The sequence below is a fragment of the Salmo trutta genome, chromosome 10 (genome assembly GCF_901001165.1).
Source record: "Salmo trutta chromosome 10, fSalTru1.1, whole genome shotgun sequence".
Taxonomy (NCBI): domain Eukaryota; kingdom Metazoa; phylum Chordata; class Actinopteri; order Salmoniformes; family Salmonidae; genus Salmo; species Salmo trutta.
Genome location: NC_042966.1, coordinates 22,655,847 through 22,681,801, shown reverse-complemented (window position 1 = coordinate 22,681,801; position 25,955 = coordinate 22,655,847). Strand labels below are relative to the sequence as shown.

At 41.4% G+C, this 25,955-nt stretch overlaps 1 protein-coding gene across 4 annotated transcripts in view; it reads right to left on the bottom strand.

Annotated features, from left to right (window-relative positions):
- Positions 1-364: 364 nt before the first annotated feature.
- Positions 365-25,955, bottom strand: part of baiap2l1a (BAR/IMD domain containing adaptor protein 2 like 1a) — a 43,692-nt gene continuing 18,101 nt past the window's right edge. The window contains exons 1-13 of one of the 4 annotated variants that reach the window (XM_029764955.1): positions 22,247-22,621; positions 21,102-21,163; positions 18,447-18,518; positions 18,090-18,224; positions 11,507-11,659; positions 9,819-9,974; positions 9,482-9,620; positions 9,297-9,326; positions 7,640-7,862; positions 5,173-5,232; positions 4,854-5,007; positions 2,062-2,102; positions 365-1,929 (exon numbers count right to left, since the gene is read on the bottom strand). In XM_029764955.1, coding sequence (XP_029620815.1) covers positions 1,857-1,929; positions 2,062-2,102; positions 4,854-5,007; positions 5,173-5,232; positions 7,640-7,862; positions 9,297-9,326; positions 9,482-9,620; positions 9,819-9,974; positions 11,507-11,659; positions 18,090-18,224; positions 18,447-18,518; positions 21,102-21,152 — 1,287 coding nt within the window. In that variant the 5' untranslated portion in view covers positions 21,153-21,163; positions 22,247-22,621 and the 3' untranslated portion in view covers positions 365-1,856. Of the gene's footprint in view, positions 1,930-2,061; positions 2,103-4,853; positions 5,008-5,172; positions 5,233-7,639; positions 7,863-9,296; positions 9,327-9,481; positions 9,621-9,818; positions 9,975-11,506; positions 11,660-18,089; positions 18,225-18,446; positions 18,519-21,101; positions 21,164-22,246; positions 22,622-25,955 lie in introns of those variants that run through there. The other 3 variants (XM_029764952.1, XM_029764954.1, XM_029764953.1) reach the window with 3 other exon arrangements.

The following is a 25,955-nucleotide window of genomic DNA, read 5'->3' as shown; positions in this document are numbered from 1 at the left end:
AGCCATCACCGATCCACTTTTCATTTTCCATTTGTTTTGTCTTTGTTTTTTACACACCTGGTTTCAATTCCACCATTACATGTTCATTATTTAACCCTCTGGTTTCCCCCATGTTTGTGTGCGTGTTTGTTTTATTGTAAGGCTGTATCTAACGGCTGGTATTATTGTTACCGGGTTTTGTTATTACGCCCGTTTATTTCGTGGTACCGGTATTTTTCCAGCACCATAGTATTGTGTTTATACTGGTGTTTTTTCTTGAATTAAATACCTTGTCCACGCATCTCAGCTCTCCTGCGCCTGACTCCTTTCACCAGTCACCCACAGCCTTGACAAAACGACTAATTCAATAAAAGACAACCAAAGCTTGTTATTCTCCATTTCATCTCATGTATTAAGGGATGAACAACATTTTCACTTATAATGCAAGTCTTCATACAGATACACAGTAGGCTATGGCAGTACATTGCAAAGCCAACACATAAGGACCATGTAAGGGTTGTCCTGCTTCACTGTGAGATTACATTAGTCTACATAGTGCCAAGAAATATATATATATTTTTTTCAGACAACCATTTTGCCCATGGTATATTTACAAAGCTTGAGGACAAGGACAGAACATCATGTTACATCTTTTTCCTTCTCACCTTTAGAGAATGAAAACAATACACATCAGTATCTGAACAGAGATAGAAGAGGAGGAACCACGTCCAGAGTTCTTTTCAAATACTTATTATGGATGGTAATCATCAATTAGCATGGACAGCAGTGTGGTGTGTATCATGAATTACTCTACACAGAAGGAAGATAAAAAAACGGTTTACTCTTTTGATATACTGCATGGCTCATACTGTATTTCTACCAAAAACAATGTGATTGTGATTTACAACAATTGTATGGACACAACCTTCAGCTTACCATGAAAAGCCAAAGAGAAATTTCCACCCTACAATTATTGTATAAACATCATGAACTTTTGAACGAGTATGAAAAAATACCATTTAAAAGTATGAAGAAACAGCATTGCAGTGTCCATATGTCAATGCATTCCCCATTCAGAATACATTCATTTAGTAGTCTATGTCAAATCAAAAGTCCCTAATTTTAATTAAACAATGTACACAACTACCTGCTAGGCATAAATGGATCGAATCAACTTTGTTTCCACGTCATTTCAACAACAAAACATATTTGTGATGAAGTTGAATCAACATGGAAAACAGATTGGATTTTGCGTAAAGTCTTCAATGTAATGGAATTTGGTCTTTTTTTCAACCAACTTTGAACCTAAATCCAATGACATGGTGCAATTCTTTGTTGATTTCACATTGAATTCACATTCGTTGACAACTAAACCAACTGTAAATCAAAAATAGACGCTGAACGGATGTCTGTGCCTAGTCGGTATATTCATTCTTCCATAGACTCTCACTGTTTAAACTCAATTTGTTTCATATGTTTACATAAATATTCTCCCCATTTAAAAATGGTCACGTAATAATGAAAAAATAAACATGGCAAATAATTGAGCTCTTTTTTTCCCCAACAAGTGTCTCTCTCACGTCATTCCCACAACTACTACAGACAGATTATTATTATTATTCATTTTTTATCTGAGTGCTGAAGAGTCGGGAAGGTAGCCTGGACATTAGTCTGTCTCAGCACTGCCCATATTTATTGTCACTTCACTGGTCTGTATTACAATGCAATTGCAACGGACCTAGCAACAATGGAGCTGGTTTGCTGAAGCAGAGTAAAATCCAGGCTATCTGGACATCTTGTCGGACTGTGATTCTGAAGTGTTGGTGGTGCAGAGACTCCAAGCTTTATGAATCCTCTGTCTGGATGGTCCCTGGTTATCAGACGATTGGTGCTGATCTGTCATTGGTCACTGTAGGTCTCAGTTTGACAGTGGCAAAGGGATTCCCACCTCTGGAAAATATTCCAATAACACATTGTAATAGGTGAGATCCTTATTATTTTTTATTGAAATTTACCATCAAAATCATTGCATAATCCATGTGATAGGTTATAATGTTATAACATCGTTATTATATGACTTACCCCAGAAAGGGAGCCTTTCCAACCCCATTGGGTAGAGAGATCTGTTTACAAAATGAAAGAAAGAGAAACACTTAAAAGTCCAGATACATGCTGTGCATATTTAGTACATGCTGTATTGCCTCCCGTGCAGCTGTGAGTGTGAAAGGTTGTTTCTAGTTGTCTCTAGTCAGACAGGTTGGACAAGGATGTCAACTGTCAACACATACAGTCGTTGTGTCACTCCCAAGTGAAGAACTCTGGGACGTACGGAGACGGAGTGTACCATGACCTCACGCTGGGAGTCAGGAATCTAGAATGTCTAGAAAGGCCAGCACACAGCACACCTTTAGAAAGTCTCTAGAAACACCTCTAGACACACCTCTAGACACAGCTCTAGAAACACCTCTAGAAACTCTCTAGAAACACCTCTAGAAACACCTCTAGAAACACCTCTGGAAACTCTCTAGAAACACCTCTAGAAACACCTCTAGAAACACCTCTAGAAACACCTATAGAAACACCTCTAGAAACACCTGTAGAAACACCTCTAGACACACCTGTAGAAACACCTCTAGAAACACCTCTAGAAACACCTGTAGAAACACCTGTAGAAACACCTCTAAACACACCTCTAGACACACCTGTAGAAACACCTCTAGACACACCTCTAAAAACACCTGTAGAAACACCTGTAGAAACACCTCTAAACACACCTCTAGACACACCTCTAGACACACCTCTAGAAACACCTGTAGAAACACCTCTAAACACACCTCTAGACACACCTGTAGAAACACCTCTAGAAACACCTATAGAAACACCTCTAGAAACACCTGTAGAAACACCTGTAGAAACACCTCTAAACACACCTCTAGACACACCTGTAGAAACACCTCTAGACACACCTCTAAAAACACCTGTAGAAACACCTGTAGAAACACCTCTAAACACACCTCTAGACACACCTCTAGACACACCTCTAAAAACACCTGTAGAAACACCTGTAGAAACACCTCTAAACACACCTCTAGACACACCTCTAGACACACCTCTAGAAACACCTGTAGAAACACCTGTAGAAACACCTCTAAACACACCTCTAGACACACCTCTAGACACACCTCTAGACACACCTCTATAAACACCTCTTCTCTGAGTAGATGGAAATCTTATTGTAAATCCAAACAAGTGAGCGTGATGAAGAGAGTTTTAAATGAGATGCTGAACTGATTACTTAGCTATGTTTTAGGATGTATGAACGTGTATCTAACAAAAAACATTCTGCACTCTCAGAAATTAAAATAAAATATCTGATGATGGATGAGAGTAAACAAACCCTCTCCAAGTTGTGTTCATTTTGTATCCTTATCTGATGTTTTGAAGATCCAATCTAACAGTGGATCAGCCTGTAGGCTGTTAAGTTTTTGTACTGCACAGGAACACTGCTGTAGCAGGCCTATTCAAACTACTCAGGACATAACCAGTAGCCTAACATTCCACTAGAGGGCAGTCTGTGTCCAGAAGTGAGGGCACAGAGGCACCTATGCGAGAGGCCCCATGGAGTGGCTTACATCAGAGACCATTAAACAATCTGGCAGCGACAATAACAACGCAAAGAGCAAAGTCACCTCTCTACGATCACATGATCAAATGGAAGTGAGGACCGGGGGTGAGAGAGGGGGAGAGGGGGAGCCAAAGGGGAGGGAAGCAAGAAAGTATGGGACTTCTAGGAAGGAAAGGGTGAGAGGTGGGGAATGGGGAGAACAGATGGGGAGGCAACTGGGAGAGGTAGAGAGAAAGGGAAGGAGAAGAGCAGATGGGAGGGACATGGGGGAGAGGAGGGGAGAGAAAGAGGAGGGAGGGATGCCAACTCTATTACGATAACATCCCTAACAGGAGTGTATTTCTCTCAAAGTCCTGAGGCAGCAGTTCCAGCACACAAAGGCAATGAGAGGAGAGAGATTACTTCATTACTTCATTACTTCATTCTCAAACCAGCTGACACTGTGCAGGTCCTAATTGAAGCTGTGTGGATGAGCAATATTTCTGTGTAGGCCTATACCCCCCTTGTCCTCTGTCCTTCCTTCCTTCCCTCCCTCCCTTTCTGTGTCCCTCCCTCCGTTCCCTCCATTCCTGCGCAGAGACAAAACCAGGCAGGGAGCATTTTTGAAATGTCTTTATTTTTCGAGGTGACAGCTCTCTCTCTCCTGCTCCTCCTCCACCTCACTCTAGTTGTGTGCTATTTAGAACCTAGAAGGGTTCTTTGGCTGTCCCTATTGGATAACCATTTGAAGAACCCTTTTGGTTCCAGGTAGAACCATTCTGGTTCTATTTCTATGTAGAACCCTTTCCAAAGAAGCCCAAAAGAGTTCTACATGGAACCAAAAAGGTTTCTACAGTACCTGGAATCAAAAAGGGTTCTCCTATTGGGACAGCTGAGAGTGTGGCAGACAGGGGTTACATTAACACACAACCTCAAAACCAATTATCAGTGGCAGCATCAAGACATTTAGGCCCTGTTTCTGTCATGACCTAGCTTAATGTGTTCCTGGTGGTGGGAGTACATCCCTAACTAGCCCAGGTGAAAATATACAAATAAAAAGTCTTCCACGTTAGGTCATCCAACAATAAACTTGAGGAGAGTGTGGAGGTTTAGCGTTCACCCTAAGGAGACCGTTTCCCAGCATGTGGACTGATAAACAACACTGAAATCAAAGTTGTTCAGACATTTCAGAGACCCCGTAGGTCACTTTAAAGTGGGTTGCTGACTGTACTGTAAGGTGAGAATCTGGAAGGGATGACTGGGTTCTGACCGTGTTTTTGGGTGAGGGTGTGGAGGAGCTGACCATTCTGACATGGCTACTCTCCTTCCCGTCGATGTAGTCTGGCGGCGGCAGCAGAACAGGCTCTTCCTCTTCCTGTTCCGGAAGACTGGCCACACTCAGACAACGCACCGGCGTCCCCAAACTGTAGACAGATACACACACATTTTAGAACTTTACCTGGTCCAAAATCACCTTGTTTGTACTTATTCTAGGCACTTCTTGAAAGACCCTTAAAGATTTGAGAGCATTGGGTAGTTGTAAGCAATATCATAAGATTATCACATGGTTATATGTGTCTTGGTCTTACCTGTTTGAGATCAGTGGCTCATTGTAAGGTCGGCAGTATGATGAGGGAAACCACCCCCGTCTGAAACAAACACAGACACACCAAAGTATTTGCCAAATAAAACAACAATGAATAACATCATAAAAAAATATATAAACTACCGTTCAAAGGTTTGGGGTCACTTAGAAATGTCCTTGTTTTTGAAAGAAAAGCACTTTTTTTGGCCATTAAAATAACATCAAATTGATCAGAAATACAGTGTAGACATTGTTAATGTTGTAAATGACTATTGTAGCTGGAAACGACAGATTTTCTATGGAATATCTACATAGGCGTACAGAGGCCCATTATCAGTAACCATCACTCCTGTGTTTCAATGGCACATTGTGTTAGCTAATCCAAGTTTATCATTTTAAAAGTGTAACTGATCATTAGAAAACCCTTTTGCAGTTATGTTAGCAGAGCTGAAAACTGTTGTTCTGATTAAAGAAGCAATAAAACTGGTCTTCTTTAGACTAGTTGAGTATTTGGAGCATCAGCATTTGTGGGTTCGATTACAGGCTCAAAATGTCCAGAAACAAAAAAACTATTCTGAAACTCGTCAGTCTATTCTTGTTCTGAGAAATGAAGCCTATTCCATGTGAGAAATATCCAAGAAACTGAAGATTTTGTACAACGCTGTGTACTACTCCCTTCACAGAACAGCGCAAACTGGTTCTAACCAGAATAGAAAGAAATGTCCCTGAAGGCATGTGAAACACATATTTTAATGATCAAATATTTGACAGATTCGCTTCGAAGACACTGTTTCAAGTTGAGAAATACAGAAATTGTTCCCAAGCCAAATCTCAGTGTAAAAAGAAAAATAATTATGTCATATTATATTATACTAATATTAAACGGGTTGCTTATGGGCTGTTTACTTGGAGGTACTGTTCTTGACAAGCAGTCACTGATTACTTGAAAAACAATTTAATTCCCAAAGCAATAATAATGGCTGACAATGTCAAAGGGTCATAAAATGGACTTCGCTAATTTGTTTCAGAGGGAAAATGTCAAGGCAGGTAGACTAACATCTCTGCTAAAAGCACTCTCTCCCTCTCTCCCTCTCTCTCTCTCTCTCTCCCCGTCTCTGATCTTTCACCTACAAATGAGCACTAATGACTTTAATGAACAGATAGAGAGAGGGAGACACAAGACCAGCCATCAAAGCATGCACACATAATTACCAAGGTGGCTTTGAGCCATCGGTCTCTGTGGCCTCACCGCAATTACCCACACCTGGTCTTCTGAAATAATATTCAATTACCCACAACTCATCTTCAGAAATAATATTCAATTACCCACAACTCATCTTCAGAAATACTTTTCTGAATGGCACAGATACAACTGCTTTAACAATAACATTACTTTCGGACCTGACATTTAACGGCTTAACAAAACATAATGAGCACCAATTTTCCCCTACGCTACATTCAACTGGTACCTAGTTCTATCGCCACTGTATTCAGAGATGAAAAAAACTTAAACAAAGATTGCTATATAGCCGCATCACTCTCAGAGAAATAATTGGTACTGGTAGGTTTTACACAGTCAAATGTAACAACTAACATTTTTTTTATAAAGAACTGTACAAATTGTATATTTGTGACATCAATATTTTAAAAATATTTCAAATAAATAATGCAATACAGTAATATCTGATGATCTGTAAGAAAAACATTTCCATTTGACATTTTAGTAATTTTGCAGATGTTCTTATCCAGTGCAACTGATGAGGAAGCATCTTAAGATAATTAGGTGAAACAACCACATATCACAGTCAAATATACAGGACACCAACATTCCATTCCAGCTAAATAATGGATATATAGAGTTTTGCAAAAAAACATACACATCTAAAATCTATGAATAAAAAATCTGAGAACAGTAATATCTACACACACATGAAGTTACTTATAAGCAATCATTTCTGATGAAAAAACACAAATGTGAAAAATTGGTGCATATAGCGTTTTGAAAATAAACTCTTTAAGTATTGCCACCTCAAAAATGAGAACAATCCCCAAGTTGATACACTTGCGTATTTGCGGAGATACAGTACATTTCCTTATCGTTACACACCTAAAAAAGTAGTGTGAATACCAACACCTGTACCACAGAAGGAAATTGCACGAATGTTGGTGCCAACACTGCATAACTTCTCTGAGAGACCTTATATCTGCATCTATAGGTTAATAAGGCCTGAATTATTGTGTAATACATCTTTGTAAAAGTGTAATAAAGCTTTACAAACTCTTAATACCAGTGACGTCAACAAGCTTTTATAAACCTGTAATAAAGCTTCATAAACCCTCGTAAACTCTTAATAAGCAGTAAATAGTGACTTACTGCCAGATCTTCTCCAGGTTAATGAGCCTTTATAAAGGAGTAATAAAGCTTCAAAAACGTTCATAAAGCCCTTATTAACCAGTGAATAGAGACTTACTGCCGGGTATTCTCCAGCTCTCCATACAGCCATCCGTCCTTGTCCTCCTGGATTAGCAGCATGATGATGTCACCGTCGTCAAAGGAAAGGAGTGTGTTGTTGTTGCCGGCCGTGTGAGGGAAGATGGTCCTGACCCGTTGCTTCCTGCCCACGTTCAGCCCTGAACCTATCGACACCGACCTGGACAAAGACAGACTGCCATCGTCCTCCATACTGCCCTGGTCTGTAAGGTGAAAGTTGAAGTTAAATGTTTTTTACTATCAAATTGCAGAAAGAGAGCAAGGACTCTCTGAAATATTTGATATTTACAATAGCAGAGTTCAAATTGATACTTTGCTAAGTATATCAGGGAGAAGACATGGCTTATAGCTAGTGATTTATAACCCTGGTCTAAATGACCATGCGGAGAAGAAAAATTGCATCATTAAAGAGGAGAATTGGTTTGCAGCGGAATTTCTGTATAATTTGAACATTCAATAAAAGAAGACATGGAGAACAAACGAAGTAAGAACAGATACATTAGCAGGATTAAAGGGAAGATCCAGCACAATTTGAAGGGAATTCAGTAGCCGTCCTGAACCTTCTTTTGGATTTCTGAATATGATCTGTCTAGCACATGTACTGAGTAAGGCCCCGGTGCACAAGATCTTTTGGATTTCTGAATATGATCTGTCTAGCACATGTACTGAGTAAGGCCCCGGTGCACAAGATCTTTTGGATTTCTGAATATGATCTGTCTAGCACATGTACTGAGTAAGGCCCCGGTGCACAAGATCTTTTGGATTTCTGAATATGATCTCTCTAGCACATGTACTGAGTAAGGCCCCGGTGCACAAGATCTTTTGGATTTCTGAATATGATCTGTCTAGCACATGTACTGAGTAAGGCCCCGGTGCACAAGATCTTTTGGATTTCTGAATATGATCTGTCTAGCACATGTACTGAGTAAGGCCCCGGTGCACAAGATCTTTTGGATTTCTGAATATGATCTGTCTAGCACATGTACTGAGTAAGGCCCCGGTGCACAAGATATTTTGGATTTCTGAATATGATCTGTCTAGCACATGTACTGAGTAAGGCCCCGGTGCACAAGATCTTTTGGATTTCTGAATATGATCTGTCTAGCACATGTACTGAGTAAGGCCCCGGTGCACAAGATATTTTGGATTTCTGAATATGATCTGTCTAGCACATGTACTGAGTAAGGCCCCGGTGCACAAGATCTTTTGGATTTCTGAATATGATCTGTCTAGCACATGTACTGAGTAAGGCCCCGGTGCACAAGATCTTTTGGATTTCTGAATATGATCTGTCTAGCACATGTACTGAGTAAGGCCCCGGTGCACAAGATCTTTTGGATTTCTGAATATGATCTGTCTAGCACATGTACTGAGTAAGGCCCCGGTGCACAAGATATTTTGGATTTCTGAATATGATCTGTCTAGCACATGTACTGAGTAAGGCCCCGGTGCACAAGATCTTTTGGATTTCTGAATATGATCTGTCTAGCACATGTACTGATTAAGGCCCCGGTGCACAAGATCAAATATTCCCAAACAAGACATTACATGTAGATTAGGACAGCACCTATAGTTTTATCTCTGTTATCTATTTTATCCATTTGTACAAGTCCGATTACGAAAGGCAGCATACTTACATGGGGAAGGTGGTGTGAGACTCTGTAAAACTAAACATAATCTCTGTATAAGATACCAGCTAACAATACCTGCTATATTGTCACATTTTTCATATGGAGTACATGTACAACTACACACACAATGAAACACATACCCAAACTTCAATCCAAAGACTGAATACTGAGGTGTGAGGCTGCAGTAGTACCTGAGTTGTGGTCTGATGTGGAGGTGTATGTCGATGTGATGGAGGCATGGGGGACGTCCTGGTTGAACATGTTAGCCAGTGGACTGATCTGGGCCTTCAGCTGGGGGGCTGCTGGGGGAACCATCGAGTCCCCATTGTTCTGATAGAGAAGACATAAAACAGGTTATGTTATGCACATGCAAGTCACAGTACATGCAATCCATCTAGAAGAGCAAATACCATTTATGAGAAGAGCCAAGCCTTTAAACCAAGCAAAGAGGTGAATGATTATAGCTTGTCCTTCTCTTGTTATAGCATTGTAACAACAATGTAATTACAGCCATGACGTCCCACTCACCCTGTTGTAGCGCTCAACACGAGGCGAGGCTTCTGGGGTTCCAGACACGGGAGTGTGGAGCCCCTTTATCATGGTCATCACCGTGTCAGGGACCTTGGTGGCATCGCTGCATTTATCCTGCCAGCTGGGCAGCTTTACCGCCAGCAGCTCTTTGGCCTACAGTGCAGATAGATATAGACCAGTTATAGAGGTGCAATTAAGCGTTTATAAAGCATTCATAACTAATATGTTATATGGCCAAGTTAGGGGGAGCATTGGTTACAGTGCTGAACAACACATAGCATCTCAGCCATATCAACCCCAAGGTGGGCATAATGCCTCAAGAGAGGGCACAAATCTATTTAGTAGATTTGAATCCTGTTGTTGTTGATGTGACTAAGTAGGAAGTAACCCCTCTGTGTATGATGATGTCACATCACTGAGTCTACCTTTAAGTCAAGGTTAACTAAGGCCTAACAAAGTTGATTTACTGTTTAACGGATGCCCCGCTTCACATATATATATATTTTTTTTTATGGTTTTGAACATTTAATTAGCCTTCCATTTTTTTTTAACCTTTATTTAACTAGGCAAGTCAGTTGAGAAAAAACTCTTATTTACAGTGACGGCCTAGGAACAGTGGGTTAACTGCCTTGTTCAGGGGCAGAACGACAGATTTTTACCTTGTCAGCTCATGGATTCGATCTCACAACCTTTACGGTTACTGGCCTATCGCTCTAACCACTAGGCTACCTGCCACCCCCATTTGGGTTGTGTGACTGCAAAACTTGTTTTGTAGATACTTTAAGTTGATTTGGGCATTCAATTTATGGGACATTGCAACTCGATAGATGCTAGTCAACCTGCAAACACTAAGGTAAGATAAATATGACAAAACTAGAAAAGGTACATTTTCGGAAGAAAGTGTGTGTTTGCAACAGCTGTCTAAAAATATTTATATGGTAGTGGGAGAAGTGTTAAATGTAGAATTGAAGCTGAATAGAAGCTGAAGCAGTTAGTTCTAGAAAGAATAGGTCTGATTACTTTAGTAGACTGCTAGTATTCAGACCCCTTGACTGTTTCCACATTTTGTTACGTTACAGTTTTATTCTAAAATGGATTAAAAAAAAGAGTTTATGCCTTCGTCAACCTACACACAATACCCCATAATGACAAAGCAAAAGCAAGTTATTCGAAATTTTTCCAAAAAAATAAAATACAAAAACCAAATTAAATAATATACTTATTTACATAAATATTCAGACCCTTTACTCAGTACTCTGTTGAAGCACCTTTGGCTGTGATTACAGCCTCGCATCGTCTTGGGTATGACGCTACAAGTTTGGCACACCTGTATTTGGGGAGTTTCTCCCATTCTTCTCTACAGATCCTCTCAAGCTCTGTCAGGTTGGATGTGGAGCATCACTGTACAGCTATTTTCAGGTCTCTCCAGAGATGTTCGTTCTGGTTCAAGTCCGGGCTCTGGCTGGGCCACTCAAGGACATTCAGAGGATTATCCTGAAGCCACTCCTGCGTTGTCTTGGCTGTGTGCTTAGGTTTGTTGTCCTGTTGGATGGTGAACCTTCGCCCCAGTCTGAGGTCCTGAGCGCAAATTTTTAATCCCTCGCCTTACTTAAAAAAAAATGAATCTACTTTAGGCCTAAACGACTAAAGGTTAACTAAAGGACTAAACCCCTTAGGTGCAGTACCTTCTCATGGAAGGCGGTGACATGGTAGGAGAACATGCAGTGTTTGTCGACCAAAAAGCAGAATCGTCTCTTCTCCTCCAGGAGGGCCTCTGTGCAACCATCAGCGATGAACTTCTGCATGTCACTCTGTCGCGACGAGATGGTCTTCATATACTGAGGGGAAGAGGAGGGAAAGAGGAGGGGAAAGGTCAGTAAGGGTTGGTTGAACTGATGGGGGGGTTCATTAAGGAACTAAAGGGGAAACGTCAGTTAGGGTTGGTTGAACTGATGGGGGGGTTCATTAAGGAACTAAAGGGGAAACGTCAGTTAGGGTTGGTTGAACTGATGGGGGGGGTTCATTAAGGAACTAAAGGGGAAACGTCAGTTAGGGTTGGTTGAACTGATGGGGGGGTTCATTAAGGAACTAAAGGGGAAACGTCAGTTAGGGTTGGTTGAACTGATGGGGGGGTTCATTAAGGAACTAAAGGGGAAACGTCAGTTAGGGTTGGTTGAACTGATGGGGGGGTTCATTAAGGAACTAAAGGGGAAACGTCAGTTAGGGTTGGTTGAACTGATGGGGGGTTCATTAAGGAACTAAAGGGGAAACGTCAGTTAGGGTTGGTTGAACTGACAGGGGGTTCATTAAGGAACTAAAGGGGAAAGGTCAGTTAGGGTTGGTTGAACTGATGGGGGGGGTTCATTAAGGAACTAAAGGGGAAAGGTCAGTAAGGGTTGGTTGAACTGATGGGGGGGGGGTTCATTAAGGAACTAAAGGGGAAAGGTCAGTAAGGGTTGGTTGAACGGATGGGGGGGGTTCATTAAGGAACTAAAGGGGAAACGTCAGTAAGGGTTGGTTGAACTGATGGGGGGTTCATTAAGGAACTAAAGGGGAAACGTCAGTTAGGGTTGGTTGAACTGACAGGGGGTTCATTAAGGAACTAAAGGGGAAAGGTCAGTACTGGGTTACTGACAGGCGTACTGTTAACTCTGCGTGTACAGTATATGTATGAGATTGTCTCCAGATACTGACGAGAGGACACAGAGGGAGACTGATTGTTAAAACATTCAGTAAGGTTGTAATTGCATGCTCAGAAAAAAGCAGCTTGCTTAACTGTTCGGGAATAACTAATGAGCCGTCTAATCAAAGTCTCTGCTCTGTCTGGCTCCATCTCACCCCCTGTTGTTAGACAACCATCCCTATCATGTAGAAAATCACCCTGCTGAAATAACCTGTGCTGCGTCCCAAATGGCACCCTATTCCCAATGTAGTGTATAGTCAAATGTAGATCACTATATAGGGAATAGGGTGACATTTGAGAAGCAAGACACACTCCTTCCCAGAGAGTGACTCAGAATTGAAACACCCTCACAAAGCAGACCACGGAATCTGACATCACACACAGACAAAGCTCAGCTCCTCTTTGAAACAACTCTCTCCCTCTGTCTCCTCCCTTATCTCTCCTCTCCTTTTTCTGGTTGTCATGACGACAGTGAAAGCTGGTTAGTCTCTAGGGTTGTGGTGGTGGTGTCACAGATCCTCCTTTAATGTTTAGCCCAGTCTCTCTCGCTCTCTCCCCCCTCCTCTCCTCTCCTCTCTCTCTCTCTCTCTCTCTCTCTCTCGCTCTCTCCCCCACTCCCCTGTCTCTCGCTCTTCCCCTCCCTCTCCCCCCTACGATGGGGCCACATCAACTAAACTATGGAGCTTAATTTCTACTGCAAACAATAGCTGGAAGACTGAGAAAGACAGAGGGGAGGAAGAGAGAGATAGAGGATAGAGAGAGAAAGATAGACATACGGAGAGAGAACCATTTCACTGTACTTGTGCATGTAACAAATACGACTTGAAACTTGAAACTTGAATTGAGCTCAAGTGTTGCAGCAAACCTGTAGGGGTTTGAAAACGACGGATTTGTGGGCAAATTCCATTAAAGGCATTCATGCATGACTTTGGAGAGAGCATGATGTTACCTTTTCCATCCATTTCTATATTCTGACAACTGAACCACAGAAGATCACAGTAGAGGCAAAACTAAATATACTCTACAGTCTGATACACGACAGTAGAAAGTGTTCATGGGTGTGTGCATGTGTTGGCACTTATCTACTCTAATCAACAGGTGTCATATACATAGGATAATGACAAACCATTCACACTTCATAAGAGCAGAGGGGCTGGAGTTTCCTTCCACATAGCAAGCCACAATACATTAATGTCTATTCGTTTCTCTGAGATAAAACTAGATTACAGCCCTCTTTCCATAGGCAAGGGTAATCTACATACGGATACAAAGATGGTTAATAGCAAGATAAAAACCAAGAAGCCATTAAGAAGAGATCATGATCACTGAAGAGATTCTACTCTTCAAAACCTCCAGTGAGCTAGCGCTTCTCGGATTTCAGTCAGAACAATAGTAAAAAATGTGTTGCAGCTCAATATATTGGGCCCCTTACTAAAAATAAACCCAGCTCATAAACTGACACTCATCAAAGTCGGGCCGGTGAAACCAGTCAATAAAATAGGAGTGGACGAGGAGTTATTGCACAGGCAGCCTTGTATCAAGCAGAGCCAGAGTGGGTTTCATCAACAGACAGCATCTCCTTGGCCCCTCTCTCAACTTGTCCTATTGATTTACTAAAGAAGTCTATGTTTAATGTATACTGTGTTAGGAAGACTATTACTGTATATCCTCTGATTCCTGTAAGTGGCTAAATATGCTACCAGGCACCACTCCAAGTCTACTCTATTTGAGTGGACATTATTGACTATAAATGCTTCACCCATTCCCAGTCCCACTACATCCTACGAAGCTTTTCAGTGAGTGTATACTACCAACCAACTCAAGACCAACTACAAACTCCTAAGTGCACACTTCATACTTGGCCAGTCAAGGGTACATGCTTTTTACACCCACTTGAGAGCACAATCCTCATGCAAGAGTTTACAGTGCTCCCACTCCTCACATTCACTAAAATACACTCTCCATTCTAATGTGATGACGGCCATTTGGTCCCTTTCAATGAGCCTTCAGTGTTGCTTTATAGGTAAAAGTAAATTGCTAAAATATACTTAAGTATCAAAGTCAAAGCAAAAGTATAAATCATTTCACATTCCTTATATTAAGCAAACCAGATGGCATGATTTTCTTGTTTTTTTAAACAAGAAAATCACTCCAACACACTCCAACACTTAGGCAATAATTTAAAAACACATTTTTGTTAGTGAGTCTGCATGATCAGAGGCAGTAGGGATGACCAGGGATGTTCTCTGTTTAGTGAGTCTGCATGATCAGAGGCAGTAGGGATGACCAGGGATGTTCTCTGTTTAGTGAGTCTGCATGATCAGAGGCAGTAGGGATGACCAGGGATGTTCTCTGTTTAGTGAGTCTGCATGATCAGAGGCAGTAGGGATGACCAGGGATGTTCTCTGTTTAGTGAGTCTGCATGATCAGAGGCAGTAGGGATGACCAGGGATGTTCTCTGTTTAGTGAGTCTGCATGATCAGAGGCAGTAGGGATGACCAGGGATGTTCTCTGTTTAGTGAGTCTGCATGATCAGAGGCAGTAGGGATGACCAGGGATGTTCTCTGTTTAGTGAGTCTGCCAGATCAGAGGCAGTAGGGATGACCAGGGATGTTCTCTGTTTAGTGAGTCTGCCAGATCAGAGGCAGTAGGGATGACCAGGGATGTTCTCTGTTTAGTGAGTCTGCCAGATCAGAGGCAGTAGGGATGACCAGGGATGTTCTCTGTTTAGTGAGTCTGCCAGATCAGAGGCAGTAGGGATGACCAGGGATGTTCTCTGTTTAGTGAGTCTGCCAGATCAGAGGCAGTAGGGATGACCAGGGATGTTCTCTGTTTAGTGAGTCTGCATGATCAGAGGCAGTAGGGATGACCAGGGATGTTCTCTGTTTAGTGAGTCTGCATGATCAGAGGCAGTAGGGATGACCAGGGATGTTCTCTTGATCACTTTGTGAACTGGACCATTTTCCTGTCCTGCTAAGTATTCAAAATGTAACGAGTACTTTTGGGTGTCAGGGAAAATGCATGGTGTGAAAAGTACATTATTTTCTTTAGGAATGTAGTGGAGTAAACGTAAAAGTTGTCAAAAATATAAATTGTAAAGTACTGATACCCCCCAAAATGACTTAAGTAGTACTGTAAAGCATTTTAACTTAAGTACCTTGCACCACTGGTGAAGGGGCAAAGCAGTGACGGCACTCCACTTTACATTACCACAAAGAATCTGCCCGCAGCTATACTGTAGGTGTGGTGGTATTGTGTATATTTAGTGTTCATTTCCTTTCCACCCACTCGCTTTTATGTACAGTTTTTCCACCTTGAGGTGTGTGGCAAGATCAAGGAGCCACCTGGGCCAATGACATACCCTACTTTCAAGACAAAGTTAATAAATGTTTTCTTTGATATTCTCGATGGGTTATTGCCCCATGAGTGCAAATCATTTAAGTGATAACACCCTCGAAGCCGGTTTTTTGAGGTCATATTGGCACGGGTGTTGTTAGGCCCGAGAAGAAGTCAATGGCCGGCAAACTGTGCCAATATTTCCTCCAAACACCAGCTTCGAGGGAATTATCACTTATATACAACGGGTTACCAACATATTCAAATAATTATTTACATATTTTTATAACAAATATTATTTTGATAGATTTATTAATACTATTTCATCCTTCCACAAGATACAGTCCCGACACAAATCCAAGGTTGCTACCCAAGCTGGCGAGTCGTTCATTCTATTGGTTTGGTTGCCAGAGACGCGACCCAGTCATTCAGTCTTTTTGTTCTGTACCTATGGACTCGACCCAGTCGTTTGTTCTAAATGTTCCATTGCCATACTGGCTGGCAACGTTCTTATCCCTTGCTTGCTAGCTAGCCAACTACGGCTAAATTACAGTCACGTTGAACAGAACAGCAAAGTTGCTGCATTTGTGTTTGTTTAAGCTATTTTCATGTGAATTTTTTGGGATAAATCCATAACAATAAGCTATTGATGCGCGATTTCGCCTGGCGTAGAAAATGTGCTCTCTTGTCAGAACATTTGTTCAGAGGAGCTAGCCAACAACACAGCTAACACAATCACTTTGTTTTACCTGTTTGTATTGATAGTTCTTTGTTTATATCAATAAAAATGATGCCAGCTGATTCATGATTTTGACAGGCTGAGAAACGCTGCCTTCCTGTCTGTCTCATCCCGACTCCCGACACGTTCATTACTATGGGACAGCTGGAGATCAAATTTGAATATTGAAATAATGTTTATACAAAACTCTGCTGTTGAAAAATAAATGTTAGTCTAAAAGAAATGTGAGGTAATGTCTAGATGCTTTTTATAGTGGAGATCAAGTTTATAAATTGCCTGGCTGGGCTGATGAGACAGTGGAACAGAGTAAATAGGCATTTTAATGTCATAGATTTAGTAATTTGTGGAATAGACAACGGCTGGAATGCTGTTTTAACCAATCACCATTTAGAATTAGAGCCACCCGTTGTATAAGGGAGTCCAGAGAAGGGTTCAGCTTTGTTTATGTAAACAAAACAAGACAACCATGGCAACTAAGAGCAATAATGTTCTGTCTGGTTTTTATATTGATACTGGACACATAAACCAACAAGTGTTTCTGGATGAGGGTAAAGTCACGTGACTGTCTGTTAAAGTCCCTTTCTAGCCATCTGAGAAACTTCCAGGAACTCAAAGGAACCCAAGCACATGCTCACATCATCAGAAAAAACGAACTGGACACCGAGCCACTTCTCGCTTGAAAATGGAGAACATTCATAAAGTGGGACTTAAGGGACTTTTCTGACTAGCGTACCCATGGTGCATTGAGTGAACAGCTGAGTCTGATCACTGAGACCCCCAGTGAGATAAGATGAGATCTGGTTCTAGTCTCACCTCGTTCTCCTTGATTAATCAAGATCTGGTTCTAGTCTCACCTCGTTCTCCTTGATTAATAAAGATCTGGTTCTAGTCTCACCTCGTTCTCCTTGATTAGTTAAGATCTGGTTCTAGTCTCACCTCGTTCTCCTTGATTAATCAAGATCTGTTTTTAGTCTCACCTTGTTCTCCTTGATTAGTTAAGATCTAGTTCTAGTCTCACCTCGTTCTACTTGATTAATCAAGATCTAGTTCTAGTCTCACCTCGTTCTCCTTGATTAATCAAGATCTGGTTCTAGTCTCACCTCGTTCTACTTGATTAATCAAGATCTAGTTCTAGTCTCACCTCATTCTCCTTGATTAATCAAGATCTGGTTCTAGTCTCACCTCGTTCTCCTTGATTAATAAAGATCTGGTTCTAGTCTCACCTCGTTCTCCTTGATTAGTTAAGATCTGGTTCAAGTCTCACCTCGTTCTCCTTGATTAATCAAGATCTGTTTTTAGTCTCACCTTGTTCTCCTTGATTAGTTAAGATCTAGTTCTAGTCTCACCTCGTTCTCCTTGATTAATCAAGATCTGGTTCTAGTCTCACCTCGTTCTCCTTGATTAGTTAAGATCTAGTTCTAGTCTCACCTCGTTCTCCTTGATTAGTTAAGATCTGGTTCAAGTCTCACCTCGTTCTCCTTGATTAATCAAGATCTGGTTCTAGTCTCACCTCGTTCTCCTTGATCTCGTACTTGGTGACTTGTTTCCCCTGGCTCTTCCTCCGCAGCTTCTTCAGGTCTGTCTGAGAGCGCTCCAGAGAGTCCTGCTTCAGCTTGTGCTCCGTCTGGTACCGCTTGAATGTGGCCTGGATGAGAGATACAGAGGTTAAGATAAGTTTGATGTAGAGATGGAGAGGACTTTTACTGAATGCAAGGATAGGGGATATTGAGGAGAGAGGAGACCATAATTAAGTGTGCACTTACATACCTGCATACGTAGACATGCAGACCCATACACAAACATGCACACACACTCCTTGTGATTAGATTGTCCCTTGCCAAAGTCCTATAGTGGTCAATGTACTTACAGTCATATATTTGACATCCATCTCTGTTTTCCTCTCCAGCTCAGCAATGATTTCTTTGTGGAATCGCTTGAACTGAACAGAAAGAATCCAGTTCAAGTCAATATATAAACATTTAACAATACCATAACCATGGCAAGATGGTGACATCAGAATAAGAGTTGTGTGGCTGAGCCAGAGGAATGTAGCTGTGATAATTGCTTTCTAACTGAGGGGAATTCTAACAACATGTATGTCTTATCTACCTCTCCAAATAGTTAAACATTGACTACTTTCTCCTTCCTTCGTTCTCGCAGATATCTCAGAAATAACTAACCATGCTTCGTTGGTATGTCACTTTACTTGGAGCCCAGTGAAAGACAAGTAGGAGCCTTGTAAGGCTAGTACAAAAGCTTTACTACAGTTCTGAATTGCAATAAAATGTGTAATACATATATACTGTAGTGAGAATACATTTTATTTGATCATATCTCTTCTTATTACTGACCAATACTAGAAATATTCATAAATCAAATCATCTTAAATTCAACAATAATCAAAGTTTCAAAGTTTATCCGCCTCGTGCATAGGATACAATAGGTATAAAACAGTACAGTGAAATCTTTTCTTGAGAACTCTTTCCCAACAATGCAGTGATAATGTTTTCCCTCATCAATCTACCCATAATACCCCATAATGGAAAAGAGAAAACAGGTTTTTATTAATGTTAGCAAATGTATTACCAATAAAAAAACAGAAATACCTTATTTACATAAGTATTCAGACCCTTTGTTATGACACTCAAAATTGAGCTCAGGTGCATCCTGTTTCCATTGATCATCCTTGAGATGTATCTACAACTTGATTGGAGTCCACCTGTGGTAAATTCAATTGATTGGACATGATTTGGTAAGGCAAACACCTGTCTATATAAGGTGCCACAGTTGACAGTGCATGTCAGATCACAAACCAAGCCATGTGGTCGAAGGAATTGTCCGTAGAGCTCCAAGACAGGATTGTGTCGAGGCACAGATCTGGGGAAGGGTACCAAAACATTTCTGTAGCATTGAAGGTCCCCAAGAACACATGATTCTTAAATGGAAGAAGTTTGGAACCACCAAACTCCCATCCCTCTGTGTTGGGAGAACCTTTCAGAAGGACAACCATCTCTGCAGCACTCCACCAATCAGGCCTTTATGGTAGAGTGGCCAGATGGAAACTACTCATCAATAAAAGGCACATGACTGCCCGCTGGGAGTTTGCCGTAAGGAACCTAAAGGCCCCTCGACCATGAGAAACAAGATTCTCTGGTCTGATGAAACCAAGATTGAACACTTTGACCTGAAGAGTCACGTCTGGAGGAAACCTGGCACCATCCCTATGGTGAAGCATGGTGGTTGCAGCATCATGCTGTGGGGATATTTTTCAGTGGCAGGGACTAGGAGACTTGTCAGGATTGAGGGAAAGATGAGCGGAGTAAAGTACAGAGAGATCCTTGATGAAAACCTGCTCCAGAGCCCTCAGGACCTCAGACTGGGGCAAAGGTTCACCTTCCAACAGGACAACAACCCTAAGCACACAGCCAAAACAACGCAAGAGTGGCTTCGGGACAAGTCTCTGAATGTCCTTGGGTGGCCCAGCCAGAGCCCGGACTTGAACCCGATTGAACATCTCTGGCGAGACCTGGAAATAGATGAGCAGCGACGCTCTCCATCTAACCTGACAGAGCTTGAGAGGATCTGCAGAGAAAAACAGAAGGAACTCCCCAAATAAAGCTGTGCCAAACTTGTAGCGTCATACCCAAGAAGACTTGAGGCTGTAATTGCTGCCAAAGATGCTTCAACAAAGTACTGAGTAAAGGGTCTGAATACTTACGTAAATGTGATATTTCCCAGATTTTTTTATTTTTGTAAATTCGCAAACATTTCTAAAAACCTGTTTTTGCTTCGTCATTATGGGGTATTGTGTGTAGATTGATGAGAAAAAAACAATTTAGTCAACTTTAGAATAAGGCTGTAACTTAACCAAATGTGGAAAATGTCAATGGGTCTGAATACTTTCCAAATGCACTGTATATAACAATGAAAATAGAATAAAAAACACAGAAGAAGTACGATGAAAGCTGAAGAAACATGAGAATGCACCTGCTTCAGTCTAGACTATCTGTATTGTATAGTACTGTAACTTAGACGTAGTGAGTGATTGGAGACGATACTGTCTAAGAGCTAGTTGTGTGTTGCTCTTGTCACAGTTACACCAGTGACACCAACCAGAGTCACTTGATTTCCTACACGTATGCCAAGCCTCTCACCCCCAGGCCTCAACAAGAGACCCAACAGACAGAACAGAGAGCACAAGCTGAAAGGAGTGGTCTAAATGACAAATAAACTAACAGTTGTCTTCTTTCCAGGTGGGATATCTCTCTAGGCTTTGTTGTGTTCTTGGTGTGTTTAGAGGATAAAGGAGGTCTGTTAATGACTAAGTCACTGTGAGAAAGAGAGAGTTGGCGTAGAGGACTATGGGTATGTGTGTCGACATGAACATCCAACGCAGGCCAAAGAGAATGGTAACCGTTGACTTCAGTCTTCCACTTAATTAGCAATTAGATGGTAAAATGGTAATTACATAACAAAAAACTACCAAGAGAAGAAGTGACAGTAGGTTAGCAGGACAACTTACGTTCTCCTCCAGCTCCAGGTGGACCTTCCTGTGCACCTCAGAGATCTCCATCAGAACCACACCTGTAGAGAAAAGATCATATATCATATTATACAGGTAGCTGACAAAATAAAGGAAACACCAACATAAAGTGACTTAAAAGGGTGTTGGGCCACCACGAGCCAGAACAGCGTCAATGTGCCTTGGCATAGATGCTACAAGTGTCTGGAACTCTATTGGAGGGATGCGGCACCATTCTTACACAAGAAATTCCATAATTTGATGTTTTGTTGATGGTGGTGTAAAACGCTGTCTCAGGTGCCGCTCCAGAAACTCTCATAAGTGTTGAATTGGGTTGAAATCTGGTGACTGAGACCAGGGCCGTGCACAGACCATTCGGCAGTGGTGTACAGTACTTAAGTAAAAATACTTTAAAGTACTACTTAAGTAGATTTTTGGGGTAGCTGTACTTTACTATTTATATTTTTGACAACTTTCACTTTTACTTCACTGCATTCCTAAAGAAAATAATGTACTTTTAACTCCATACATATATTTTATTATTCATACTTTTACTTTTACTTTTGATAGTTAAGTATATTTTAGCAATTACATTTACTTTTGATTCTTAAGTATATTTAAAAGCAAATACAAGTAGTATTTTACAGGGTGACTTTAACTTTTACTATTAAGGTATCTTTACTTTTACTCAAGTATGACAATTGGGTACTTTTTCACTGCCATTCAGGGGGCAGGTTCACAGGGCAGGTCCCCCACTTGAAAAACAAAATGACTTCCATAATTCACATCTCAAAATTCATAATATACCAAATGCCTGTAGCAAAAAAAAAAATGTTGAGCATAGGCCTATTTATTTCTGCAACAACACATTCACTCAACATCACAAATTGTAAGCAAGCTAGTTACAGTGCCTCCTAAACAGATGATCGACATCGGGAAAAGATGGTGGGCCATCAGCTGATCATTGACGTTGATGATTCATGTAGATCTGCAAGTTAGCTAGCTCAATTTATTTTACTGATTGTGATTTATCTTCAATGCTTGTATCAAATAATAACTTCATAATATAATACTCATAATCTACCAACTCAAGCTAGAGGCTTGTGTGGATATTTATTATGGTGGTAAGCTAGAATGTATTCTACCTGTGTTGCTGCTGCCTTGACACACGTGCAACTCTAGAAGAAACTGATGGAGTTAGGTCAGACGGCTGTTGATACTGCCGCTCCTCTTTATGTCTTTCTGCTTCTCTCTGCTGCTCGCATGAGCCAACCAGACCAAATATTGATGATGATGTAGGTTGAATCAAGTGTTATAAAGTGTGAATCAAATGTTATGCTGCTGTGGCAGTACTGTTGATATTTAAACTAGGTAGCTAGCTACACACTCAAACGGTGACCACATCCCTCAACTCATGCATGTTTGGATACGGGGCCTGCGATCTCCATGAAGGGCAGGGATAATAACACAACCGGACGTGTGCGAGCGCCGTACAGACCAACAGGCGCAACCAACGGATGGGGAGGGGGGGTGACGAACTTGACGACGTCAAGATGACTTGCGGGCAGTGGGTTCCGAACAACAATGACCAAAAATGTATTGAAAAAAAATACGTTTTAGCGAAATTATACAACCACCTAAAAGGGCACTTCGGAGACAGGAAGGGCAAAGGGGCATGTACTCTGCACAGGTAGAGCTCTATCTGTGTATGTGCCTGACTGAGAAACACACACATCCTTTAAACCCCCTATGCTCCTTTCAGACACCTCTTTCAAAATCAATGAGATCTCTTCTTCTAGCCATGTTAGCCAAAATAATGGGCAACTGGGCATTTGTATACATGACCTTAAGCATGATGTGATGTTTTAATTGCTTAATTAATTCAGGAAACACACCTGTGTGGAAGAACATCCTTAAAATATACTTTGTATTTACTTTATTTTGTCAGTTACCTGTACATCATATACAGTTGAAGTCGGAAGTTTAAATACACCTTAGCCAAATACATTTAAACTCAGTTTTTCACAATTCCTGACATTTAATCCTAGTAAAAATTCCCTGTCTTAGGTCAGTTAAGATCACCACTTTATTTTAAGAATGTGAAATGTCAGAATAATAGTAGAGAATGATTTATTTCAGCTTTTATTTCTTTCATCACATTCCCAGTGGGTCAGAAGTTTACATACACTCAATTAGTATTTGGTAGCATTGCCTTTAAATTGTTTAACTTGGGTCAAACGTTTCAGGTAGCCTTCCACAAGCTTCCCACAATAAGTTGGGTGAATTTTGGCCCATTCCTCCTGACAGAGCTGGTGTAACTGAGTCAGGTTTGTAGGCCTCCTTGCTCGCATACGCTTTTTCAGTTCTGCCCACAAATTTTTTATGGGATTGAGGTCAGAGCTTTGTGATGGCCACTCCAATACCTTGACTTTGTTGTCCTTAAGCCATTTTGCCACAACTTTGGAAGTATGCTTGGGGTCATTGTCCATTTGGAAGACCCATTTGTGACCAAGCTTTAACTTCCTGAATGATGTCTTGAGATGTTGCTTCAATATATCCACATCATTTTCCTCACTCATGATGCCATCTATTTTGTGAAGTGCACCAGTCCCTCCTGCAGCAAAGCACTCCCACAACATGATGCTGCCACCCCTGTGCTTCACGGTTGGGCTGGTGTTCTTCGGCTTGCAAGCCGCCCCCTTTTCCTCCAAACATAACGATGGTCATTATGGCCAAACAGTTCTATTTTTGTTTCATCAGACCAGAGGACATTTCTCCAAAAAGTACGATCTCTGTCCCCATGTGTAGTTGCAAACCATAGTCTGGCTTTTTTATGGCGGTTTTGGAGCAGTGGCTTCTTCCTTGCTGAGCGGCCTTTCAGGTTATGTCGATATAGGACTCGTTTTACTGTGGATATAGATACTTTTGTACCTGATGTCAAGCAAAGAGGTACTGAGTTTGAAGGTAGGCCTTGAAATACATCCACAGGTACACCTCCAATTGACTGAAATTATGTCAATTAGCCTATCAGAAGCTTTTAAAGCCATGACATCATTTTCTGGAATTTTCCAAGCTGTTTAAAGACGCAGTCAATTTAGTGGATGTAAACTTCTGACCCACTGGAATTGTGATACAGTGAATTGTAAGTGAAATAATCTGTCTGTAAACAATTGTTGGAAAAATTACTTGTGTCATGCACAAAGTAGATGTCCTAACCGACTTGCCAAAACTATAGTTTGGTTGAAAAAACAAGTTTTAATGACTCCAACATAAGTGTATGTAAACCTCCGACTTCAACTGTATCTGCGGTATACAGGTAAGGGACATCTAGCCTGGGTTCCAGTCATAGAGAAACACATTAAATCACTCTTTCTGTGATACTGTCAGTCTATTTCTTCTTTAGTCAACATTGTGCTATCTTATTTGGCAAGGCCAGGATATATCAGTGCTGAATCAATGCAGAAACTTTAAGACAACCAGGCTAAAGGAAACTATTGCGTTTGAATATGTTGAGGACATCTATGACCCTTTCTCCTCAAGTTGCTTGGCGGCAACAACGTCCCTGATAGCCTGGCCGGCATGGTACTGGCTGAGACTTCACGAGGAGAACAATGGGTTTTCACATCAAAGTTGTTGCATCTGTTCTTTCCCTATGCTTACACAAGCAATGTTGACTAGCGGTGAAGAACAAAGCTTACCAAAACGTCATGTGCATTTTATGTTTCATCAAGTCCTGAGGAGTTTTTACATACTGCATGGATGACAAATGTATTTTTGACACAGTAATGTTTGAACAGTGGTAACTCAGTAGTTGCCATTGCCTGACACAGAGACAGAAAAATCCCCATTGAGAGAACCAACATTGAACGCCATAGAGGAACATGGCACAATAGCAGTCACTACAGTAAACAGAAGCAGACAATAACAGCGGGACAATTTACAGTACAGACACAGACACGACGGGGTGACATCTAGAGGTTATGTAGCCTAGCCATATTTTTAGAATGAGTTATAATTCTATAACCACCAGCCACTAGAACCACCTAGCTACCACTAGAAGCTCTGCTTTTTACAAAATGTTATATTGTATAGTCTTAGTTTGTCATGTTTAAAATGTTCTCTGCAAACACCTGCAACAAGTAAACCATCCACTCACTCCTATCACCTCAGTATTCATTCAGTTATAATCACAACTGCGCCTGTGGGACCATATAAACAGAATCAACCCAAACAAACTGAGCATACATACATTAGGTAAGTACGCACACGCACGCACGCACGCATGCACCCCACATACACACACACGCACCCCACATACACACACACACACACGCACGCACACACACACACACACACACACACACACACACACACACACACACACACACACCTGGTGTGATCCCAGACCTGCTGAGACAGAGCCGTACCTCTCGGGCTGCCTGCAGCTACAACAACATTGCCCTCTGAAGGTCAACAGAACGTACTGGTAAAGGCTGCCATTGTACGGCAGAAGGGAGAGAGCAATGGGAGGGAGGGGGGCTCTTGGCAGGCTGTTTATACGGCACCAACAACAGCCTGCTGCAGAGTGAGAGGGCTGGTGTGTAGTGAGAGGGCTGGTGTGTAGTGAGTGGGCTTGTTTTCAAACAGGTTACAGAGTGAGAGGGCTGGTGTGTAGTGAGAGGGCTTGTTTTCAAACAGGTTACAGAGTGAGAGGGCTGGTGTGTAGTGAGAGGGCTTGTTTTCAAACAGGTTACAGAGTGAGAGGGCTGGTGTGTAGTGAGAGGGCTTGTTTTCAAACAGGTTACAGAGTGAGAGGGCTGGTGTGTAGTGAGAGGGCTTGTTTTCAAACAGGTT